The sequence below is a fragment of the Lissotriton helveticus genome, chromosome 6, assembly GCF_964261635.1.
Source record: "Lissotriton helveticus chromosome 6, aLisHel1.1, whole genome shotgun sequence".
Classification (NCBI taxonomy): Eukaryota; Metazoa; Chordata; class Amphibia; order Caudata; family Salamandridae; genus Lissotriton; species Lissotriton helveticus.
The window spans coordinates 1756720719-1756742871 of record NC_136067.1 but is presented as its reverse complement, the minus strand read 5'-3'; the positions used below and the strand labels follow the sequence as shown (position 1 = coordinate 1756742871).

The 22153-nt window shown below is 45.3% G+C and overlaps 1 protein-coding gene across 2 annotated transcripts in view; it reads right to left on the bottom strand.

Annotated features, from left to right (window-relative positions):
* The window catches only part of FBXO11 (F-box protein 11), a 501351-nt gene that overhangs the window by 175491 nt on the left and 303707 nt on the right, over positions 1-22153 (bottom strand). For both annotated transcript variants that reach the window (XM_078649648.1, XM_078649649.1), the window contains exons 15-16: positions 12780-12902; positions 12596-12681 (exon numbers count right to left, since the gene is read on the bottom strand). In XM_078649648.1, the coding sequence (XP_078505774.1) occupies positions 12596-12681; positions 12780-12902 (209 nt within the window). The remainder of the gene's footprint in view (positions 1-12595; positions 12682-12779; positions 12903-22153) is intronic.

Here is a 22153-nt window from a genome sequence, read left to right as displayed (position 1 = left end):
AACTAGGATATGCTCCACGTGTGGGACTAACTCAAGCTAGACAACCTAAAACAAATAAAGCTATAAATAACAAGCATTGGCATAGCCAATAGGTCTCGCTTTTTGGACCCTATAAGTATTTACTTATGCAGCAGAATATCCTTGGAGCAACAACACCAACTGTTGCATGGCTAAACACTTTTAAGGCCCCAAACGCGAGACCTATTGGCTATGCCAATGCTTGTTTAAGGATGGGGGTGACTTGTCCTGTTTTTAAGCAATCTGGGATGTAACCTTGTGTTAGTGAGGCATTGATGATATTGGTCCAAAGAGGAGAGATGATATGGAAGAAGTGGGGTATATAGTTCGAGGGGACAAGGTTGTTGAAGTGGTTGTTAAGTTTAATCGTTGCAATAATATTGGTGATTTCATTGAGATCATAGAGTTTATACGTGGCCCAGAGAGAGTTATTTTTGGGCCGTGGTAAATGAAGCATAGCAGGCATATTGACTTGATTGCTCTTAGGGGGTGCTGAATTGAGTGCTGCAGCACTAAGTTCGAGTTGCAAAGAGTTCGTTTTAACAGAGAAATATGAGGAAAATTCATCACTGCTCAACTGCGATTTCGATGTTAGGAGCGAGGATTTAGCTAATTTGTTAGATTGTTGTTTTAGAATTTCAAAGAGTTTCTTTGGTCTATTCTTGGCCTTGTCAAGTTCTGATCTGAAAAAGTCTCTTTTTGATTGTAGGATACCTTTATTGTAGTAGTTTCTCGATTTACGGAGCAGTTTAAGCTGATTAGGGGAGGGATGTTGCCTCCATTTCCTTTCCGCTGATCTGAGCTTACGTCTCTCTTCATTTAATGCTTCGCTGAACCATGGATTATTGTCTTTTCCCCGAATCCTTTTGAGTTTTGGTGGAGCGGCTTGCTCGAAAACTTCAGTCATTACGGAGTTGTAGTGAGCTGTGAGGTCATTGACGTCTAATCCGCTATTGGGGGGAGTAAGAACCTTCTCACAGGGCGTGGCTAGGCTGCTCCAGTCGATGTTTTTAGTGTCTCTTAGCCACTGTTTATGCTTACATTGTTGTGGGAAGATTTTCTTGGTGGCAGATGGAATTTGGAAGGTAATAATGTGGTGGTCTGACCAGTCACATGGCACAACCGCGAGCGAGTCAATAGTATTTTGATTAGATATGATCCAGTCAAGAGTAGAACCCTTTGAGTGAGTTGGCGTTGCGATGACTTGGGTCAGGGAATGGTCTGCTAGGAAGGTTTTAAGGGCGTTAACCTGCTTGTCCAGGGGGTTGTCCCAGTGAAGATTGAAGTCACCTAGGTAGATGTCTTTGGAGTGAGGGGAAAAGTTTGAGGTAATAATTTCCATCAGCTGTTCAGTGAATTCAGCATTCAACCTTGGAGGATGGTAAAGAATATGTAGTTTGTAGGAGTGGGCACTAGAGGGATTAACAGAAATCCCCAAGTATTCACAGGAGACAAGAGGTTCCGCCTGAAATTTCGAGATGGCAATGTCGGACCGATGTATGCAGGCTAATCCTCCGCCTGTCTTGTGCGATCTGTCTAATCTAATGATGTTGTAGTCAGGTGGGACAAGAAGATCTAGGCAAGGGGAGGAAGACTCCTTAAGCCAAGTTTCTGTGAGGATGATTATGTCAATTTTGCCATTGAGGGCAAGGTCTGCGATGTCCGATGCGTGTTTTGGTGCTGACTGGCAATTCAGTAGAAGACATGTGAGCACGTTTGCGGCGCTCTTTACAATTGGTTCAGGGATCTCTACGTGTGCGGTTAATGATTGAAGATTATTCAAGTTTATTCCTCTAGGCCTTGGATGAGAAGTTCGCCTTGGGTCGCTAAGGACTGGAAGTATAGCGTATTCCTCTTTAATAGAAGTAGGACTGACCACGGTATCATATTGCTGAAGAAGTGATAAGATATCACTGTCAGATATGTTATTGTAGGGTCTGCAAGTGCGCAAGAATCGATCCGATAGAGGAAGTGGGATAGTTTTTATCCCCTTCTTGCCTGTACCTAGTGATTTTTCGAGCTGTTTGTGTGGACAGAGTTTTCCGCGAGGTGTAGGATGTTTCTAATTTCAAGGATAACGTTTTGTAAGTTTCGGACGGTGACGTCAGTCTGTGTTTTAAGAGGATCTTGATGGGGCGGGGGTGCGCTGAGATAGGGTGTTGATGAAGGGGCATAAATGTGGTTGTTCTTGCTAATTCTCGAGGAGGGAGTTGGTAAGGTGTGTGCGATGCGTGGGGAGTTGCTACCACTATTTTCAGCAAATATAGGAGGCGGGCCGAAGTTCCGCCGAAGGCGCTGATAGGGTGGGGGAGGGAGTTAGATTAAGAGATAACTTGGATGGATTGACGGGCTTGCTTTTTAAAGTACTGCGTTGATGGAAAATATTAGTGCTATTAACAGTGGTTTTGGGTGGGGTAGTCGGACGTTGGTCTTCATGGTAGGCTGAGGGGGTGGAGGTTGGACCCTGGGGAGCAGACAGAGGGTTTCTGGCCTGGCAATTTAAAACACTGCGATGATGGTGATTGCTAGAGCTAAAACTGCTTGCCGGAGTTCTGAGTAGAGTAGGGGGTCGTTGATCATCCATAGATGAAGGCGTAGTAAGAGTGGTAAGGTCCTGCGAGACGCTCAGAGTGGCGGTGGTATGGGTTTTTAGGGTGAGGAAGTAATTATAACACATGGAAAGAATTATTGCCTTTCAGCTGGAAATGGTATAGTCCCAAGCTCTGTTTTTAAATATAAAATCATTATAGAATGTTTACTGTATGTTGTGCTTCCTAGGACCAATAACAAAAAGAGAAACAAACGAAGAACTCGACATTAAGGACTGACATTGGCAAAGAATATGGAATATGCTACTTACCAGTATGCATCTGTTCTTGGCATGTAGGGCTGCTGACATTCATATCTGTGCATAGATCGCCGCCTAGTGTTGGGTCCGGATGATTGCACATTGTTGTCCTGGAAGAGTCTTCGAAGTATCACGAGATAGGTGGCTCCTCCCTTGGACTACAGTGCGCATGGGCATCCTCTCCATCCTGAGATTGTTTTTCGCCATTGTGGCAGAGATGGAGTATAGTACAGTAAGAGATGTCCATGCAAAGAGTGAATGGTACAGCTGCGACAGGCACCGGGGAGGCGGGTGGGCGATATGAATGTCAGCAGCCCTACATGCCAAGAACAGATGCATACTGGTAAGTAGCATATTCTGTTCGAGGCATGTGGGCTGCTGAATTCATACCTGTGCATAGAATGTATAGCAGTATCTCCCTTAGCGGTGGCTACCTGTGTCAGCTGTAGCAGTCTGGAAAAGAGTTTTGAGAACAGCCTGTCCTACAGCAGCTTGCTGTTTTGAATGTACATCTACACAATAGTGTTTGGTAAATGTATGTGTGGTTGACCATGTGGCTGCTCTACAGATTTTGTGTAAAGGAATGTTACCTAGGAAAGCCATAGATGCCCCTAGCTTGCGTGTTGAATGCGCCCTAGGGGGAACTGTTAAGGTGCGTTTTGCTTTTAAATAACATATTTGGACGCACTTAACGATCCATCTGGCTATACCCGATTTTGAAATAGGGTTACCTTTGTGTTGTGGTGAGAAAGCAACAAACAACTGCCTTGTCTTTCGAAATGCCTTAGTTCTATGAATATAGTATTGCAGAGCTCTCTTGACATCTAGAGTATGCAAGGCCCTTTCAGCTACAGTCTGTGGGTTTTGAAAGAAAATCGGCAGTTCTATAGTTTGATTTATATGGAAATGGGATACCACCTTTGGCATGAATTTAGGGTTTGTTCTGAGAACTACTCTATTTGCATGTACTTGAATGAATGGCTCTTGAATAGTTAGGGCTTGCAGCTCGCTAACTCTTCGAAGTGAAGTAATGGCAATAAGGAAAGCCACTTTCCAAGTAAGAAATTGTAGTTCGCATGAGTGTAGTGGTTCAAACGGTGGTCCCATAAGTCTGGTTAAAACAACGTTTAGATTCTAGACTGGTGAAGGCGGGTGTCTTGGAGGAATTACGCGTTTAAGTCCTTCCATAAATGCTTTAATGCTGGCACCCTAAACAGTGAAAGGTGTTGCCTGTTTTGCAGGTATGCTGCTAACGCAGCTAAATGTATCCTGATGGATGAATAGGCTAAATTGCAACGTTGTAGGTGCAATAGATAGCAAATGATGTTTTGAGTAGAAGCATCAAGTGGGTTAATGTCATTGTTACTACAGTAAATGACGAAACGTTTCCACTTTGCTGCATAACATGCTCTGGTAGTGGGTTTTCTTGCCTCTTTGATAATATTCATGCAGTCTGGGGGCAAGTTTAGGTATCCAAAGTCTAGGACTTCAGGAGCCAGATCGCCAGGTTTAGCTGTTGCGGGTCTGGGTGTTGGATTTCTCCATGGCTCTGAGTTAGAAGATTGGGTGTGAGGCGCAGTCTTTGATGAGGCACCACTGACAGTCCTAGGAACGTTGTGTACCACGGTTGCCTTGCCCATGTGGGAGCAACTAGGCTCAGTGTCAGCGAATGTTGGCGCATTTTGCGTGCCACCAGCGGTATTAATGGAGCTGGGGGAAAAGCGTACGCAAATTTGCCTGACCAGTTCATCCATATCGCATTGCCCTGCGACTGCGGATGTGGGAACCTGGCGGCAAAGTACTGGCATTTTGCGTTTTCGCTTGTGACAAACAGATCTATTTCCGGTTGTCCCCACTTTCGGAAGAATGGTTGGAGCACTCTGGGGTGAATTTCCCATTCGTGCATCTGTTGGCTGTGCCTGCTGAGCAGGTCGGCTACTTGATTGTCCTTGCCTGGGAGGTGTTCTGCCATGAGAAACATATTCCTCTGAATGGCCCATTTCCACATTGCTTGAGCTAGGTGTGACAGTTGTGGTGAGTGCGTTCCTCCCTGTTTTTGAATGTAATACATAGCTGTCATGTTGTCCGTCCGGATCAACACAGCTTTGTTGCATAAGTGTGTCTTGAAATCTTTTAGGGCTAGAAAGACCGCCATCAATTCCAGAAGATTGATGTGCATTTTCTTTCGCTGTACGGTCCAGAGTCCCTGTACTGTGTAGTGTAGGACATGGGCTCCCCATCCTAATAGGGATGCGTCCGCTGTTAACACTATTTGTGAGACAGGCTCCTGGAACAGTCGTCCCTTGCAAAGGTTTTGTGGATTCCACCAATGCAGAGAGTTGTATGTTTGACTGGTCACCAACACTAGGTCCTTTAATTGCCCGTGAGCCTGGTTCCACTGCCTTGCTAGGCACTCTTGTAGCGGACGCATATGTAGCCTGGCATGAGGGACTATGAATATGCACAAGACCATCATGCCTATCAGTTGCATAAACACTCGAGCTGGTAGTGAGTGTTGGGGGTCTGAATTTTTGGATTAATGTTTGCATTCCCTTGATCCGTGCAGCATTGGGATATGCTTTTGCTGCCAGTGTATCTATTGTTGCTCCCAGGTACTTTTGGACGTGAAAGGATTGCAGATGTGATTTTGGGTAGTTTAGTGAGAATCTTAAACTGTGTAGGAGATGTATGGTCTTTGACATGTGGTTGGCACATTGCTGGGCTGATGGCGCGTGTATTAGCCAATCGTCCAGATAAGGGTACACGTGGATGTGTTGCCTTCTGAGATGTGCCACCACTGTCGCCAGACATTTGGTGAACACTCTTGGAGCTGTTGTGACACCAAATGGCAGGACTTTGAACTGGTAGTGCTGTCCCTGAATGGTGAACCTCAGATACTTTCTGTGAGCAGGGTGTATTGGTATATGAAAGTATGCGTCTTTGAGGTCTAGAGTTACTAGGAAGTCTCCCTGGCGAAGCAATGGTAAGACTTGCTGGAGAGTGAACACATGGAAATGCTCCGACAAAATGTACAGGTTGAGGGGCCTGAGGTCCAAGACTGGTCTGAGCGACCCGTCCTTTGGAATAAGGAAGTATAGGGAGTATACTCCTGTTCCTTGATGTTGTAGTGGGACTGGTTCTATGGCCCCCTTTTGCAGCATACTGATGACCTCTTGCTGCAGTAGCGTTAAACGTTCCTGTGACATTGGACGGTGCACGGGTGGTATGTTGGGTGGTGTTGAGGTGAGTTCGAGGCAATAGCCATGTTGGATAATTTGCCTGACCCACTTGTCTGTAGTGATATTTAAACAGACTGGCAGAAACTGTTGTATTCTTCCCCCGATCAGTGTTGTATGGTATGGAGGTAGTGCCAAGAAGTCACTGTTTGGTTTTAGTGGAGGATATATTTGCATTGCCTCTTCCTTTTGTATTATTTCCTCTGTATCCACCTCTGTTGGTGTTTTTATTTTATGTGGATTGTGTTACTCTTATAAGTTGAGGATTGCTGTGATGTATGACTTTGCGTTACTCCTCTATAATTGGAGCGACGAAAGGAGCCCCGGTGTTGTTGGGACTGGAGAGATCCCATAGACTTTGCTGTTTCCGCATCCTTTTTCATTTTGTCCAGAATTTAATCAACTGCTGGACCAAACAAAAAGTCTGGGTTGATGGGCTGATTAAGAATTGTGGATTGAACTTTATTCTTAAAGCCTGATATGCGAAGCCATGCGTGGCGCCTGAGCAGCACGCTTGTATTGATGGATCTGGCAGCTGTGTCTGCCGCGTCTAGGGCACATTTAATTGACGCATTAGTGATGAGCTTTCCCTCTTGTATAAGTTCATCTGCTTGCTGTTTGTAAGGATCAGGTAAGTGTTGGAGAAATCTCTTCTAGACTGTCGTAGTGCGCCCTGTCATACCTGGCTACTGTAAGGCCTGTGTATTGGCTATTCTCCACGAGTTTGCTGCTTGAGCTGCCACTCTTTTGCCTGATGCCTCAAAGATTTTTGACTCCTTGTCTGGAGGAGCAGCCTCCCCAGTAGTCTGGGAATTTGCACGCTTTAGTGCGTTAGATACCACTAGGGAGTCTAGGGGTAGTTGCCCCCTGATGTATGTGGGTCAAATGGTGCGGCCCTATATTTCTTTTCAATTCTTGGGTTTATGACTCGTGCCCTAGCAGTGTCCTTAAAAATGTCACCTGCGTGCTTTAAGACGCCCTTCAACATGGGGAGTGTTTTAACATGTCTTTCAGATGTTGTCAGTGTATCAAAGAGGAAGTCTTCTTCAATGGCATCAGAGTGCATATCTACATTATGGTAGGTTGCTGCTCTATCTAGTAGTGAGGTAAATGCTACTGTATCCTCTGTGGGTGATGGCCTAGTTGGGTATACTGCAGGGTCTGTAATGGGCAGAGTGCCTTCAGTGTCTGGTTCTCCTCCCCCACCCCATGGCTGAGTTGAGGTCCTCATTTGGGTTTTGTGGATAATCAAACCCCACATCTACGTCCTGATCTCCCTCTGGGTTGTAGTCAGAGCGTGCGGGTGATGTTGGGGCATATGGAGTAGCAGGCATAGCTGGAGTGATAGGTTCAAAGAGAATAGGAGAGGTAGCACAGTCCCTTTTCTTCTTTAGTGGAAGTCCAGAAAAGTCTTCAGTTGGCAGAGGTCTTTTCTTTTTTGTATAAACAGTCACTTTACCAGTGTTTGGGTCGATATACAGTTTTGACTGGTCTTCTGTGGAGGGATCTGGATGAATAATCTCTTCCTCTACAGTTTTTGGCCTTGGTGCTGTTGCCTTTGGTTTAACCTTTTTTGGGTCGGTGCCTGTGTTGGGTTTGACCGCTTTTGGTGGTTGGACCGGTTTTTGGTGTTTTTCGACAACTTTTGTCGGTTCGACATCTTTGGCTTGCTTTACCACCTTTTTCGGACAGAGCGGTTTTGTCGGTTCGATAGTGTTTTTAGGTGTTTTCGGAGCCTGCGGTTTTGGCTCGATGCCCTTTTTCGCTTCGATGGGCCTCGGCTCGACCGATTTTCTTTGGTCCACCTTTGGTTTCGGTTTGACGGTACTTTTGGGCGTAGGCCTTGTTGTGTCGTCTACCGCTTTTTTCCCTTTGTCGATAGTTGAGGCTGGTTTGCTCGAGCCGACGTGCTTAGTCTTGGGGGTCGATTCGACGTGCTTTTGTTTGGGTGTCGATTCGATGTGTTTTGGCCTCGAGGTTGACTCGACGGCTTTCGACTTCGAGCTCGACTCGACAGCCTTGGTCTTCGATGTCGACTCGACTGTTTTTGGCTTCGAAGGTTGTAATGGGACTGTGGCCTTCGGGTCGACGCCCTTCGGCTTAATGACCTTCGGCTCGACGACGTTCGGTCCGAAGACGGTATGGTCGGCGAGTTTCGGTTTCGATGGAACCGGTGTCGTATGTCGTGTCTCAGAAGGCTCTTTATGAATGTTCTTAGCCGGGCGGTATGGCGGGGCTGTAGAACGAGGATGTTGATCTTGGCTAAGGCCTGATGGCGATGCCTCGACCTGAGTCTCTGATAGAGGTGTAGTGTCTATATGGGGCGGGGTTACTCACGGTTCGCCCCTGGTCGTCATCGGAGTCGTCTTCAACCGCTACGATGTCCTGATCATATTCCTCGAGATCGACGATTAGTTCCTCCTCTTCGAGGTAATATTCGGAGTCATGCTCAGAGTATTGGTCTTCGTCGTGATCTGAGTCTTCGGCGCTGGCTAGATCTTCCTCATCGTCGAAGGTATTATCGGGCTCTGGCGCCGACCTCTGCATTTCTTGCCTCGCCCCCGTCTATTCCAGATCGTCTTTTTTGACCGGAACTGGGCACAGGCTAGGCAACTATCTTCATAGTGATCGGGAGAGAGGCATTTGTTGCACACTGGATGTTTATCTGTGTGCGGGAACTTGGAGTTGCACTGCGGGCAGAACTTGAATGGACTTCGTTCCATCGACGGTCGGTCCACGTGGTGTCGAGAAGGCCTCACGGCCCGATTCGCCGACCGGAGTGCAACAGATGTTGAAAAAGTATATCGGAACCGAGCGCTGAACAATACCGACGGATCCGAAGGCCTTTTGGCCTTTAGAAAGAGTTTTCTTGATTCCGAACTTGGAGTGTAGGAAAGTACATCCGAACCCAATGGCGGAAAAAAACAATCTGAGGATGGAGAGGATGCCCATGCGCACTGTAGTCCAAGGGAGGAGCCACCTATCTTGTGATACTTCGAAGACTCTTTCAGGACAACAATGTGCAATCATCCGGACCCAACACTAGGCGGCGATCTATGCACAGATATGAATTCAGCAGCCCACATGCCTCGAACATAAATCTTCACATACAAGTAGCAGAGCGAGGGGTACGGCAGCCCCTGCTTCTCTCACGTGTCTCACACACACGAGCACGCGCTCTCTCGACAGCTTACAACCTAACCGATGCAGTCCATGTGAACGCTGACCCTTCAACCTGGTGGAGTAGGCACGGAATAAGCGCTGGAAGTAGGGTGCAGCAGCACCCCCGGAAATAATGATGCTAGAGTTCAGTAGGTATAAGCAATAAAGATGCCTTTAAAAAGTGGGTTTACCTTGTCTCATTTGCTGCACGTTCAAAGACAAAAGTCAAATATCAGGCTACGTCTTACGCGCACATATACTGTCTAGGTTACCAACCCACCTGCTTGCGCGTGTCTGTTAGTAATTCCTGCACAATACTTTAAAGTACACACATGTTCCCATTTTGAAGTCTGTTTAATCGTACAAACAAATCGTCAGAGGGGCACAGGCCGCTCGAAGGCGGACAGACCGATGGGCTCGACTTAACAAGCGCGGTCCCGAAAGTGAAAGAGGAGCGCGCTGCAGTCTGAGCATGGAGATCTCTTGTCTTTAAGGGGCCATGTGTTTTAGAAACATATGGCCCCATAAGATAAGAAAGTGCTTTGCGACAGCAGCAAAGCAGGCGACCCAGTCCGGCTTGGAGGCCACAGGGCATCTACAGAAAACCCTCATTTCCAATGGCAGACGCCAGCCAATGGAAATGAGGAGCGGGGCTTAAAGCCCTTTTCTAAAACTCCTTGTTCACAATAAATCTCGCTGAGGCGATTAGCGCTTGGCGCTGCAGCGCCACGTTAGACCTAAAAACTTGGGCCAACCAGCCCTGCCGTGCATCATAGGGAGTTCCCTTCGTCGAGCGATCAATTTAATGCGTGTGCCTTCGGCCACAGTAGTTTCTCTCACGCAGGACTTTTCATCCCTTGTCTTCTTTATCGGGGTGCATGGTCCCACAAGGACACCCCATGGTAGATTCTATGTTAGGAGCTTCAGGGGAAGCTCCAAGGCCTCATGACCCCAGCCGGCTCCCCAGAAGCCATTGTTCTTGGGCATAGGAGATGGCTGCCTCCTCTTCCACTCCTGCAGGGTGGGAGCAGTTTGAATCATTTGCTTTTGCACCCAGTAGAAGCAAGGTGCCTGGCCTTACCAGCAGTTTGGGGTCTCAGGGATGTGGTCCCCAGATTGAAAATCCACAATAATAAAGCAGTATTCCTAGTCTTGGGGCATGAGGATGGAGTCCTGAGCCTTGGTCCTTTTTTTTTATTTTTTATTCTGCCCGTGGGGAAAATGGATGTGGTCCTAGCAGCAATCCAAGTACAGGGGAGTGGGATTCTACACACACCCCCACTCACCCTGGCATTGTCATAAGAATGTTGCATTGTCCCCTAGGGGCTTGGCCCTTCCCAGGCGCAAATCCAGAACATGCAGCTGAACCTAACACACTTCTCTAGGTCTTTTTACTGCATAATAAAATGTGCACAACTCAGGCCCAGTTGGGCCATATCCCTGGATCTTGGGCTCATTCTGCACCGCTTTGAGCATGCCTCCAGGCCTCCAATGTGTCACACTTTGTTGGGGCTGGTTTCACTGGCTCTCTGCACCAGCTTTTCTTCTTAGTCTGTCTCCTGTGTCTCAATCTTTTGGCATTCTCAAAGTCCATATCTCACACTATAAATGAGATTGAACTTGTCCACGTATGTAAGTGGAATCCTAACAAGGGTTCCACTTACATACGTGGACATCATATACCAGGCCAGCTTCTCACACAAGGCTATCACCCTAGGAGGTCAGAACAGTGTCTCTGGTGGGAGTCTTGCAGAAACCAGTCAGGAAGCATACCAGAGACCAGTAGGTTTTTAGGGGGCAAGTCTAAGGTGCCTTCTGGGTGCATGTATTGGTAAACCCATCACTGGAACCTGTTTGGGTATATCAATACGAGATGTTTGATAGCAAACATCCCTATTTTAGTGAAAACATCATGTAGTATCACCAGTGTCCAGCACATGTTTTAAAATGGCTTCCCTGTCTACTTGCACTGGCAGTAATAGGAATGACCAGCACAGGGGCATATCTGCTCATAGAGTTATGCCCACACATATAATATTCAGCACCCTGCCTTAGGGCTTTGAGGTCAACTGTAGGCGCGACTTATAAATATCACATGCAGTGTCAGGGGACACTGCACACAGGGATGTTGACATGTCTTGTTTTCACTTTTGACTGCACCAAGACACGCAGCCTTCAATGGCAGCCTTGCAAGTGCTTGCTGAGAGGTCCTTTACGGTGGCACAATTAGTGCTACTGCCCTTAGGGACCCTCCTAGGTACCTCAGGCCCTAGGTACCATTTACTAGGGACTTACCGAGGGTGCTAAAAGTTTGCCAATTGGGGAAACAGCTGTACAGTTTTGGGAAAGAGCTCTTGAACTGTGAAATCCCATCAGTTACCAGGCAAAAAGTGTGGATGACCATGTCAAAAGGGGTACTTTCCTACAGGATTCATGACCAATATCAGTGTCCTACAGTTGCAGCATGTTTTGAAAGCTGTAGTTTTAGGAAAGGACATAATTCTCTAGCACAATAGATTTCTCTGTTCTAGGATAGACACAAGGCCAAAGAAAGTGCAAGAAGACATCCGGAGCTTATGATCTTCATCGGAAGGTAGAGAAAGAAAGGAACTCTAGTAGGTGAGCAGAGGTGGCACTTAGATAAAGCTCAACACAGTCATTTTTAGGGTGAAACAGAGCGGCGCAGATCTGCATGGCACCACCTGCCGTCTGCTGGAGTATTTCTAAAAAGCATCTGGACCCAGCATGGCACCTGGGAAATATTCTAATGATGAGGAATCTGCTGTTAGTAGTATCCATCAGAAGTAATAATTTAACGGGGTCACCTGGTGAATAACTTCACAGTAGATCTGAAAACCTCAGCACATTGAATAAAGCAATATTCTAGAATACCTATTATTGATGCATGACGGGGTAAGAAAACTTTCTCCTTCGCAGATGCACCTAAGACACAGGCAAGGAAATGCACTACCTCAGAGCCTTGTTAGTTTGGCAAATCACAAACAAAAACTGAAATTACCATTACAGGAGAGTTCTAGATACGTCTGGTAAGCACCAATGTCTTTTTTGTTTAAAAAAAATATTTTCCAAGTATATAAATATAGGTGAATCACGAGGTCAAGTCCTGAAATCAAGGTGGAGGCACTCCCATGAAACCATAAAACAGAGGACACTGCATAAGACACATGAAGCTTACGTTTTAACCCTCATTTAATGGTGAATAGCAAACAGAGAAATATTTTATGAAAATGGTAAAACTAATGGATGGGACAAAAACATTAGAGGGAAAATACAGACCTTGCCACAAATGTTTTTACTTAAAAATGTTTACCTTATTTGAACTCCTGAGTACATATGATTATAGATGTCATTGTCTTCAAGAACTCCATGCCCATTGTCGTAAAAATAAACTCCAACCTGAAATAAATTAAAAGAAAAGGCTATCACTAGAACAAATGTATCTATTGTCTATTTTTCTTTTTTTTAATGGATACAGATTTTCAACATAGCCTAACCTGCTTGCCGCTGTGTATTCGGTTTCTCCTCAGAACTGGAGTGCTTCCTGTCGTCACCCAAACTCCAGCCAGTGTGTTACTGTAAACTTCATTTTCCTCAATAACGCCTTGTCCTTTTTCATGCTACAACAAAGGAAACAAAAAGCCTTCTCAGTGCTGATATTTTTGAACTAGGTTAGCTTACTGGTTAAGTAATATTATTACATTAGAGTGTGTCAATATTAGCAACTTCCAATTCCAGTCTACCACCTTGTACCAGCCAGTCCAATATCCAACATGGTTAACACAACAATCTAAACCTAAATTTGTTTTCAGTATTTCAACGCAATGTCTTACATCTGGACCTCTGTACTACTTTCTCAACAACTGGCTCCAACACTGGTCTCTAATAGACTCTTCCTCAGAGCTTGCCATTTTTCTGACCTACCTGATGTTCTTTGAAAGTTAACCAGACATTCTGCTAGAACACAGGAAGTGTTCTACATTTTACTGTGCATTTCTTCACTCAGTTTGGAGGCTTGTTTTATGTGACCCCCCAGTCCACCAAAACTACACCATTCATCTCAAGATATGCAGTGCTATGCGGCGATGGAAGCATGATTATACATCAAGCACAAAGGTCTTCATACTTGTACTCCTGGTGGTCAATTGCCTACTGCCTCTCCCTCTTAAAAATCATTTGAGTCTCTCATGGGCTCTATGAATGTCACTGCACATAAGGTGTCGATCTATCATGTATGTGGTTCACCAAGTGAAGAGTGGTGTTCATTTGGACACTTTGGTCATGCATTCCCCAGATGTAGCTCTCCCCGCAGGCTATGCTTTTTTGAGGGAGAAACTTACATCCTTAATGTGCCTGTGCCCAGTAGTTTCTCTCTGAAAAATATTGTACCTGTTGCCTTTGGTAACATTTGTGCTGGACTACTTCCTGTTGTCAGAAAACCCACAGCCAGTGTGTTACTGCAAACATAATTTTCCCCAATAACTTATTATCCTTTTTCATGGAACAATAATAAAAAAAAATACACAAATAAGCTTTTCCAGTGTTGGTATTTCTTTAAGAGATTAGATTACGGAGAAATTAAATTTCCCCAACTGCTTGATTGAGCTGCTCGGGGTCTGGGTGTCTGATCTGGAGAGGATTGCATTTGAGAAGGTCTGGCCTGTTGGGGAGTTAATGGACATCTCAATGAAGGCTGCGTACCAGGGCTGTTTTGGCCCAAGTGGGGGCCACGCAAATTTGTGTTAGAGATATTTGCTGCAGCTTCCATAACACATATTGAAGCAATGGGAAGGCGCAAAAGGGGAAGCAAAGATTACGGACCAGTACATAATACATTGCCCATCAATGCCCATTAGGGGAGATGGGTTGATCTAACGGCTAAGGCGCTCGACCTCGGACCTGGGGATCTGGGTTCGAGTCTCTGTAACGATGCCAAAAACCCCCTGTGATTCTGGGCAAATCACTTAATCTCCCCGTGCCTAAAATGAAAGTGTGTCCTCATGTAACTGGTGCTATGTAAAGCGCTCTGATAACTGATTCGGATCGGTTCTAGTTCGCACTATATAAAACTCTGCAAAAAAGTATGGGTCCCTGGAGGCAAACCTTAGGCAATTCACTTATTTGGGAGTGGCAAAAAGGTCTGCCAGGGTGTGTATGCGGTGGAGGAGAGACCAGTGCCAGGTCACCTGCACTAATTCTGACAGCAGGAGATAGTGTGTGCCACCTTGTTTCTGAAGAGAATACTTTGTGCTCACGTTGTATGTCTTAATAAGCATTACCTGCCCCCAAATGACTGGAAGGAAGGCTTTGACAGCGAGGCATATGGCAAGCAGCTCAAGGTAAATGATGCACCGTCTCTGGTAATGGAGCAGCACTACCCTGTATTGTCATATGGTCGATATGTTAACAACCCCCCCTGCACCCAAGCCATTTAGAAGTGCCCCTGTAGTAATAGTGACTTGCGAAGTGGTGTCTGATTGAGGTAAGGCCTGCCCTGCAGCAGGTAGTGATGGGTATTGGCCTTTACCAACAGAAGATCTGCGCTGTGACCCTCTGCTTTATGCCACTGAGCCAAGGGATTCTTGCAATGGGACCATATGAAGCGTTGCGTGGATACTTTGGCGCTGCAGGAAGCCATCATCCTTAGGACGTACATGACTGTTCTGAATGTGATTTGGCAACTGGACTAAAACAGAGATAAGGGCAATTAGAATGGCAAAACTCTGCTTGGAGTAAGCTTAGCTTATTATTGCATTGTGTATGGATCTGGGAAGGATTAGATTTGAAGGGGTTGTAGATGTGACATGGTGGGATTTATAGCGAATCCAAGACCATGATGCTGGGAGATCACAGCTTCAGCGTGAGCTAGGCACTGTTACTTGCCTCTGCTCTTGATTGACAATTGTCGAGGCAGAGAAACAAATAGTTTCTTACCTGTCCGTGTAGTTTGGCAGCTTGAAGAATTTTGTGGATTCACTATGCTCAGCATTATTCCACCGTCTAGTGGTTGGGTCCGGAATTGTAGTATTTCTTTTTTTTGCTGTTGGTGGGTGTCGACGACATAGTACCATTTGGTGTCCTTCTGTGACGTCGAATGGCTTCCTCCGGAAGCTCCCACCTTTAGTAGCCATCTTCTGATTCTTTTTTTTCACTCTCCTTATAGTTCTCTTCCTTGGCGGAGGATGGTGGGTTCGCTAGTGAATCCAGAAAATTCTTCAAGCTGCAAAACTACAAAGTCAGGTAATAAACTATTTGTTTTGCAGTGTGAATCTTTTCTGGATTCACTATGCTGTGCATAGATCTTGTAGCAGATTGCTAGTCTTGTGGCAGCTGAGTGGAAGATGAACTTTGGTTTGTAAATAGATGCTGTAAGACCGTTTGTCCTACTTGTGCTTCTTTGTTGTTATGTTATGTTAAATACACTTCTATAGCTCACAACTCACCCAGGGGCATATCGGCGCTTACCTAGTGAAAGAAAGAGGAAGAAGTCGGAATCATTTAGTGGGTATGATTTAAAACAAAAAGGTTTTTAACTGTTTCCTGAAAACAAGGTATGAAGTGCATTTACGTAGGGTCATTGGGAGCCGATTCCGATACCTAGGAGCAATGTACGAGAAGGCTCTACCCCCGGTACGGCTGAGACGTATTCGGGGGACCCTGTCGGAGAGCTAATGATTTGGGTCCAAGATTACAACCCGAAATCTGTTTTGTGAGTTTCTTTTGTAAGTACATAGGACCCTTACCATTCAGAGCATTAAAGGTAAGGCAGCAAATCTTGAAAAAGGACAGTTTATTCACTGGTAACCAGTGAAGCGCTCTCAATAAAGAAAGTGAAGAGGAACCTGGAGGGCGGTTTTGTATCATCCTTGCCGCTGTGTTTTGAATCACTTGTAACTTGGAACGCAGTGTCTCGCCCACTTACACCAATAGTGCATTCCCATAATTAAGGCGACTCATCACCATCGCCTGGACCATGGTTCTTCGATGTTTCATGGGCAATTAGGGGAGTATTTTGCGTAAAAGGCGTAAACCATAGTAACAGGAACTAATGGTGGTTGTAATGTGATCCTTCATAGTAAGGGTCTGATCCAATTTTAGTCCAAGATTTTTTACGGACTGAGTTGGATTGGGAGCCGCTCCAAACTGATCGGGCCACTAATCAGCCGTCCAGATGGTGGAAGCTTTACCCAAGAGCATAAGCTCGGTTTTTACCAGGGTTTAGCTGGAGGTAATTTTTCGTCATCCAATTTGAGATGGCAAGCATACCTGCTGAAATTCGTGTTTTCTCATCTTCGAGATGCAAACCGATTGGGAACATCAGCTGAGTATTATCAGCGTAAGAGATTATTTTGAACCCAAAAGGTTTGACAATTTTGGCCAGAGGGGCCATACAAACATTGAAAAGTGTGGGGTTTAGACAAGAGCCCTGAGGCACACCCTTATCTAGCCAAAAGTTCTGAGACAAATACGGTCCTAACATTATGTTTTGCCGTCTGACAGAAAGTTTACAAGCCATTTAGGGCTAATCCTCAGATGCCACATGCGTGTAGTATCTCCACGAGCAGTCGATGAGAAATGGTATTGAATGCAGGAGAGAGATCTAGGAGGATCAGCAATAATGATCCCCCTGCATCCATAACCTGCCTCACGGAGTCATTAACGGCCAAAATGGCTGTCTCCGTGCTAAAACCTGGGCGAAATCCAGATTGTGAGTGGTCTAAGATCGGATTAGATTCTAGGTAGGAGCTTGGTTGCCTATTTATTATAGTTTCCAATTGCTTAGCCAACAGGGGTAGCAGAGATATAGGTCATGACTTGCTGAGCGCCTGGGGGTCGGCAGTAGATTTTTTCAAGATGAGACGTACATAGGCTTCCTTCCAAATGGAAGGGATCATGCCTGATTTAACCGAGCAGTTAAAAATTTTAAGAATTTCCGGCGCACAGCTAGAAGAGGGAAGGGCCATAGTTTTTGGTGGACACAGATAACCTGGCGCACCCGATTTTGCAGACGATAGTAAATTAGCAATCTCGTCAAGCGTAGTTATTTCAAACTGGTCAAGAAAACTAGCAGCTGGAGTTGCCGACTCATCTGGTCCAGTGAATGGTGCTAGGTTCTGAGATTCAGTAGATGAAAAATTTGCATAGATCAGGGAACATTTTTCATGAAAATAGCTAGCTATTGAATGACAGAATTCCTAAGACTCAAATGGTGACTCTTTGCAGGCTTGAGGGGAAACAAAGCCTTTAACTACATTAAATAAAGCTTTAGAAGAGTTATTAGACTGGTCGATTTGATTCAGTATATAGGTTTGTATGGCCGTTTTTATGTTCTGATGGTAGCTACATAGAGCTAGTTTAAAGGCTTGTCTGTCCAATGAGTTTTAACTACTTCTCCATCGTCTCTCGAGCGCCTTGCAATTGGATTTTGACAGTTTTCAGCTCGCCTGTATACCAGGGGGCAGATAGCCGCCGCTGGGCTGGACACTGTTTTTTTTTAGGAATAACTAAATCTAGTGCTGCCACTAACTCGGAGTTAAAACTTTACATCAGAGTCGTTGGAAACATTTTCCCTCATACGGGGGGGGGGTTGGAGGGGGGGGGGGGTGAAACACTTCCTTGAAAGCTTCCAGCGTATGTTTATGCCAAGGCCTACGTAATTCCTTCTTCTTCTGTTCCAAATATCCCGTTGGAGTCAGTACGGACGGTGGTTGATAAGTAAACATGACCATAAGATGGTCAGTCCACGTTAAGGGATATGGAGAATAGCTGCTAAGGTGCTCCATGTTAGTAAAAATTAAGTCCAGGGTGTGACCAGCCCGGTGAGTGGGGTCAGGAACCCTTTGGGATAGACCAATTTGATTAAGGCTAGAGATAAGCTTATTTACCTCTGGGTTAGCGAGGTCTTCCCCATGAAAATTAAAGTCACTTACTGGAGGCCAGGACCTGCATGGCAATATGTTCGATCAGGTAGTTTGAAAAGTTTGCTCTCAGGCCTGGAGGTCGATAAATTAGCGGTCCATTCCAGACGCCCATGGGGGACATGGTGATTTTAAAGATTCCCAATTCCAAGATATCATTGCCTAAGGTGGACATCCATTGCACCTTTAGATGGTTTTTAAAGGCTATAGCAATGCCTCCCCCGGTTTTGCCCACTCTATCTAGATGGATACATTTGTAACCCTCTGGAATGGCCAGGTTGATCGAAGGATGGTTTGCTGGTGTTAGCCAGGTTTCAGTAATGAAACAAAGCTCTGGGGACGGAGAAGAGATCATATCTCATATCTCAATTGGGTGTTTAGCTAGAGATCGTACATTACACAGAATGTTCATTTGAATGTCTACACAGTAATGTTTAGTGAGTGTGTGTACTGAAAACCATGTTGCTGCCATGCAAATGTCTTGGATTGGAGTTTTAGCAAGAAATGCAATAGTTGCTCCTTTTTTCCTTGTTGAATGCGCCTGTGGCGCTTCCTTGTAAAGTTTGTACTGCTTGTTTCTGGCACAATTGTATGGCTTGTATTATCCATATTGCGATTGTGCTCTTGTTACTGATCTTTCCAGAAAACGTGTTGCAAAGGATTCAAAGGAAAATGCTACTTACCAGTATGCATTTGTTCTTGGCATGTAGAGCTGCAGAGTCTCACATTGTGCATTAGATCGCCACCTGGTGTTGGGCTCGGATGATTGCATGTTGTTGTCGTCTTGTAAGAAGTCTTTGTAGTGACGAGATAGGCGACTCCTCCCTTGGACGATAGTGCGCATGGGCATCGACTCCATCCTTAGATTGTTTTTCGCCATGATGGGAAATGATGGAGTTAGTAGAAATAGAAAAAGGGATGTCCATGTGAGTGTATCTAGTTAAAATAGAACTGGAACAGATACAGGGCCCCGGGGAGGCGGGTGGGCGTGTGAGATTCTGCAGCTCTACATGCCAAGAACAGATGCATACTGGTAAGTAGCATTTTCCGTTCGAGGCATATAAGCTGCAGATCTCACACTGTGCATCGATTGTACAGCAGTGTCTCCCCTAGCGGTGGTCACCTGTATCTGTTGCAGTAGTTTGAAAGAGTTTTGAGGACAGCTTGGCCTACTGCAGCTTGCTGCTCGGCTTGCACATCAACACAGTAGTGTTTAGTGAAGGTGTGTGCTGTAGACCATGTTGCTGCCTTGCAGATGTCTTCTTGGGGAATGTTCCCTAGGAAAGCCATGGAGGCTCCTAGTTTGCGTGTGGAGTGCGCTCTAGGAGTAACTGTTAATGTAAGTTTTGCTTTGTGATAGCATATTTGTATACATTTTACGATCCACCTTGCAATTCCAGCTTTAGAGATGGGGTTGCCTTTATGTGGTGGAGAGAAAGCTACAAACAGTTGCTTTGTTTTACGAAAGGATTTGGTCCTATTAATGTAATAGAGAAGAACTCTTATTACATCTAGTGTGTGCAGAGCTCTTTCTGCTACAGAGTCTGGGTTTTGAAAAAACACTGGCAACTCTACCGATTGATTTAGATGAAAAGGAGTAATTACTTTAGGAAGGTATTTCGCATTAGTCCGTAGAACCACCTTGTTACGGTGTAATTGTACAAATGGTTCTTGTATAGTGAAAGCTTGAATCTCACTAACTCTCCTAAGAAAGGTAATAGCAATAAGGAAAGCGGTTTTCCATGTAAGGAATTGCAGTTCACACTTATGTAAAGGTTCAAAAGGGGGCCCCATGAGCCTGGTAAGAACAATGTTTAGGTTCCACACTGGAGAGGGTGGTAACCTAGGAGGAATGATTTGTTGTAATCCTTCCATAAAAGCTTTGATTGCAGGTACTCTAAATAACACATGTTGTCTATTTTGTAGATATGCTGCAATTGCTGCAAGATGTAAACGTATAGATGAATATGCTAGATTACATTTTAGTAAATGGAGAAGGTAACAGATGATATTCTGGATGGAAGCATCTAGAGGATCAATTTGATTATTAGTGCAGTAAATGGCAAATCTCTTCCATTTTGCAGCATAGCAAGCTCTAGTAGTAGGTCTTCTGGCTTCGTTAATGATATTCATACAGTCTGGTGGCAGGTTAAGGTAACCAAACTCTAAGACTTCAGGAGCCAGATTCAGTTGACCTGGATCTGGATGTCTGATGTCTCCATGGTTCTGCGTTAGCATGGATGGTATCAGACACAGTCTTTGGTGTGGAACTAGAGAGAGTTCTAGCAATGTGGTGAACCAAGGTTGGCGTGCCCATGTGGGAGCTACTAGGATCAATTTGAGAGATTGTGGTCTCAGCTTGCGTACTACTAGTGGTATTAGTGGGATTGGCGGAAAAGCGTACGCAAATCTGCATGACCAGTTCATTAATATCAAATTGCCCTTGGACAGCGGGTGTGGAAACCTGGCGGCGAAGGTTGGGCATTTTACGTTTTCGTGTGTGGCAAACAGATCTATGTCTGGATGACCCCACTTGTGAAAGAATGGTAGAAGAACTTGCAGATGTAGTTTCCATTCGTGAATCTGTTGTGTTTGTCGACTTAACAGATCTGCTATCTGATTGTGAACTCCTGGAAGGTGTTCTGCAAGCAGATATATCTTTTGTGAAATGGCCCCTCTCCAAATGTTCTGTGCGAGCTGGGACAGTTGCAGGGAATGTGTGGCTCCTTGTTTTCGAATATAGTACATGGCTGTCATGTTGTCCGTCCAGATCAAGACAGCTTTGTTCTGTACATGTACTTGTAAGGAATTTAGTGCTAGGAATATTGCTAGCAGCTCTAGGTGATTGATGTGAAGCACCTTTTGTTGAGCGGTCCATTTTCCCCGAGTTGTAAGGTAGAGCAGATGGGCTCCCCATCCTGTGAGGGATGCGTCTGTTGTCAGTATTACCAGTGGCACAGGTTCAAGGATCGGCCGCCCTCTGGACAAGTTTTTGGTGTTCCACCACTGCAGAGAGAGATGTGTGCGGCTGTCCACAAACACCAGGTCTGTAAGTTGTCCTTGAGCCTGATTCCACTGATGTGCTAGACATCCCTGCAATGGACGCATTTGCAGTCTTGCATATGGTACAATAAAAATGCAAGATGCCATCATGCCTATTAGTTGCATGAACACTCTGGATGGGAGAGAGTGTTGGTTTTGAAACTGTGTGAGTAAGGCTTGAATGCGCTGTATCCTAGCTGGACTAGGATAAGCTAGAGCTGTATCAGTGTTTATGGTAGCCCCTAGGTATTGATGTACATGAGAGGGCTGGAGATGTGACTTGGTGTAGTTGATTGTAAACCCCAATTCGTGCAGTGTTTGAATTGTTTGAGATGTGTGTTGGACACACTGATTGAATGATTTGGCTTTTATGAGCGAATCATCTAAGTATGGGAAGACTTGGATATGTTGTCTTCTGAGATGTGCTGCTACTACTGCTAGGCAATTTGTAAACACTCGTGGTGCAGTTGTGACCCCGAATGGAAGGACTTTGAACTGATGTTGTTGTTCTTCTAGTACAAATCTGAGATACTTCCTGTGAGAAGGATGTATGTGAAAGTAAATCTCCTTGAGGTCTAATGTGGTTAGGAAATCGCCTTGTTGCAACAATGGGAGCACTTGTTGTAAAGTGATCATGTGAAAATGATCTGAGTGTATGTAGAGATTGAGAGGCCTTAGGTCTAGAATTGGTCTTCGTGTTCCGTCCTTTTGGGGTATTAGGAAATAGAGTGCGTAAACCCCTGTTCCTTGATGTCGCAACGGAACTAGCTCTATTGCATCTTTTTGCAGCAATGAGAGAACCTCTTGTTGGAGCAGCGTTAGATGTTCTGTGAACATTGGACGTTGTCTGGGTGGTATATGTGATGGGGTAGCCGTAAGCTCTAGGCAGTAACCATACTGGATAATTTGTC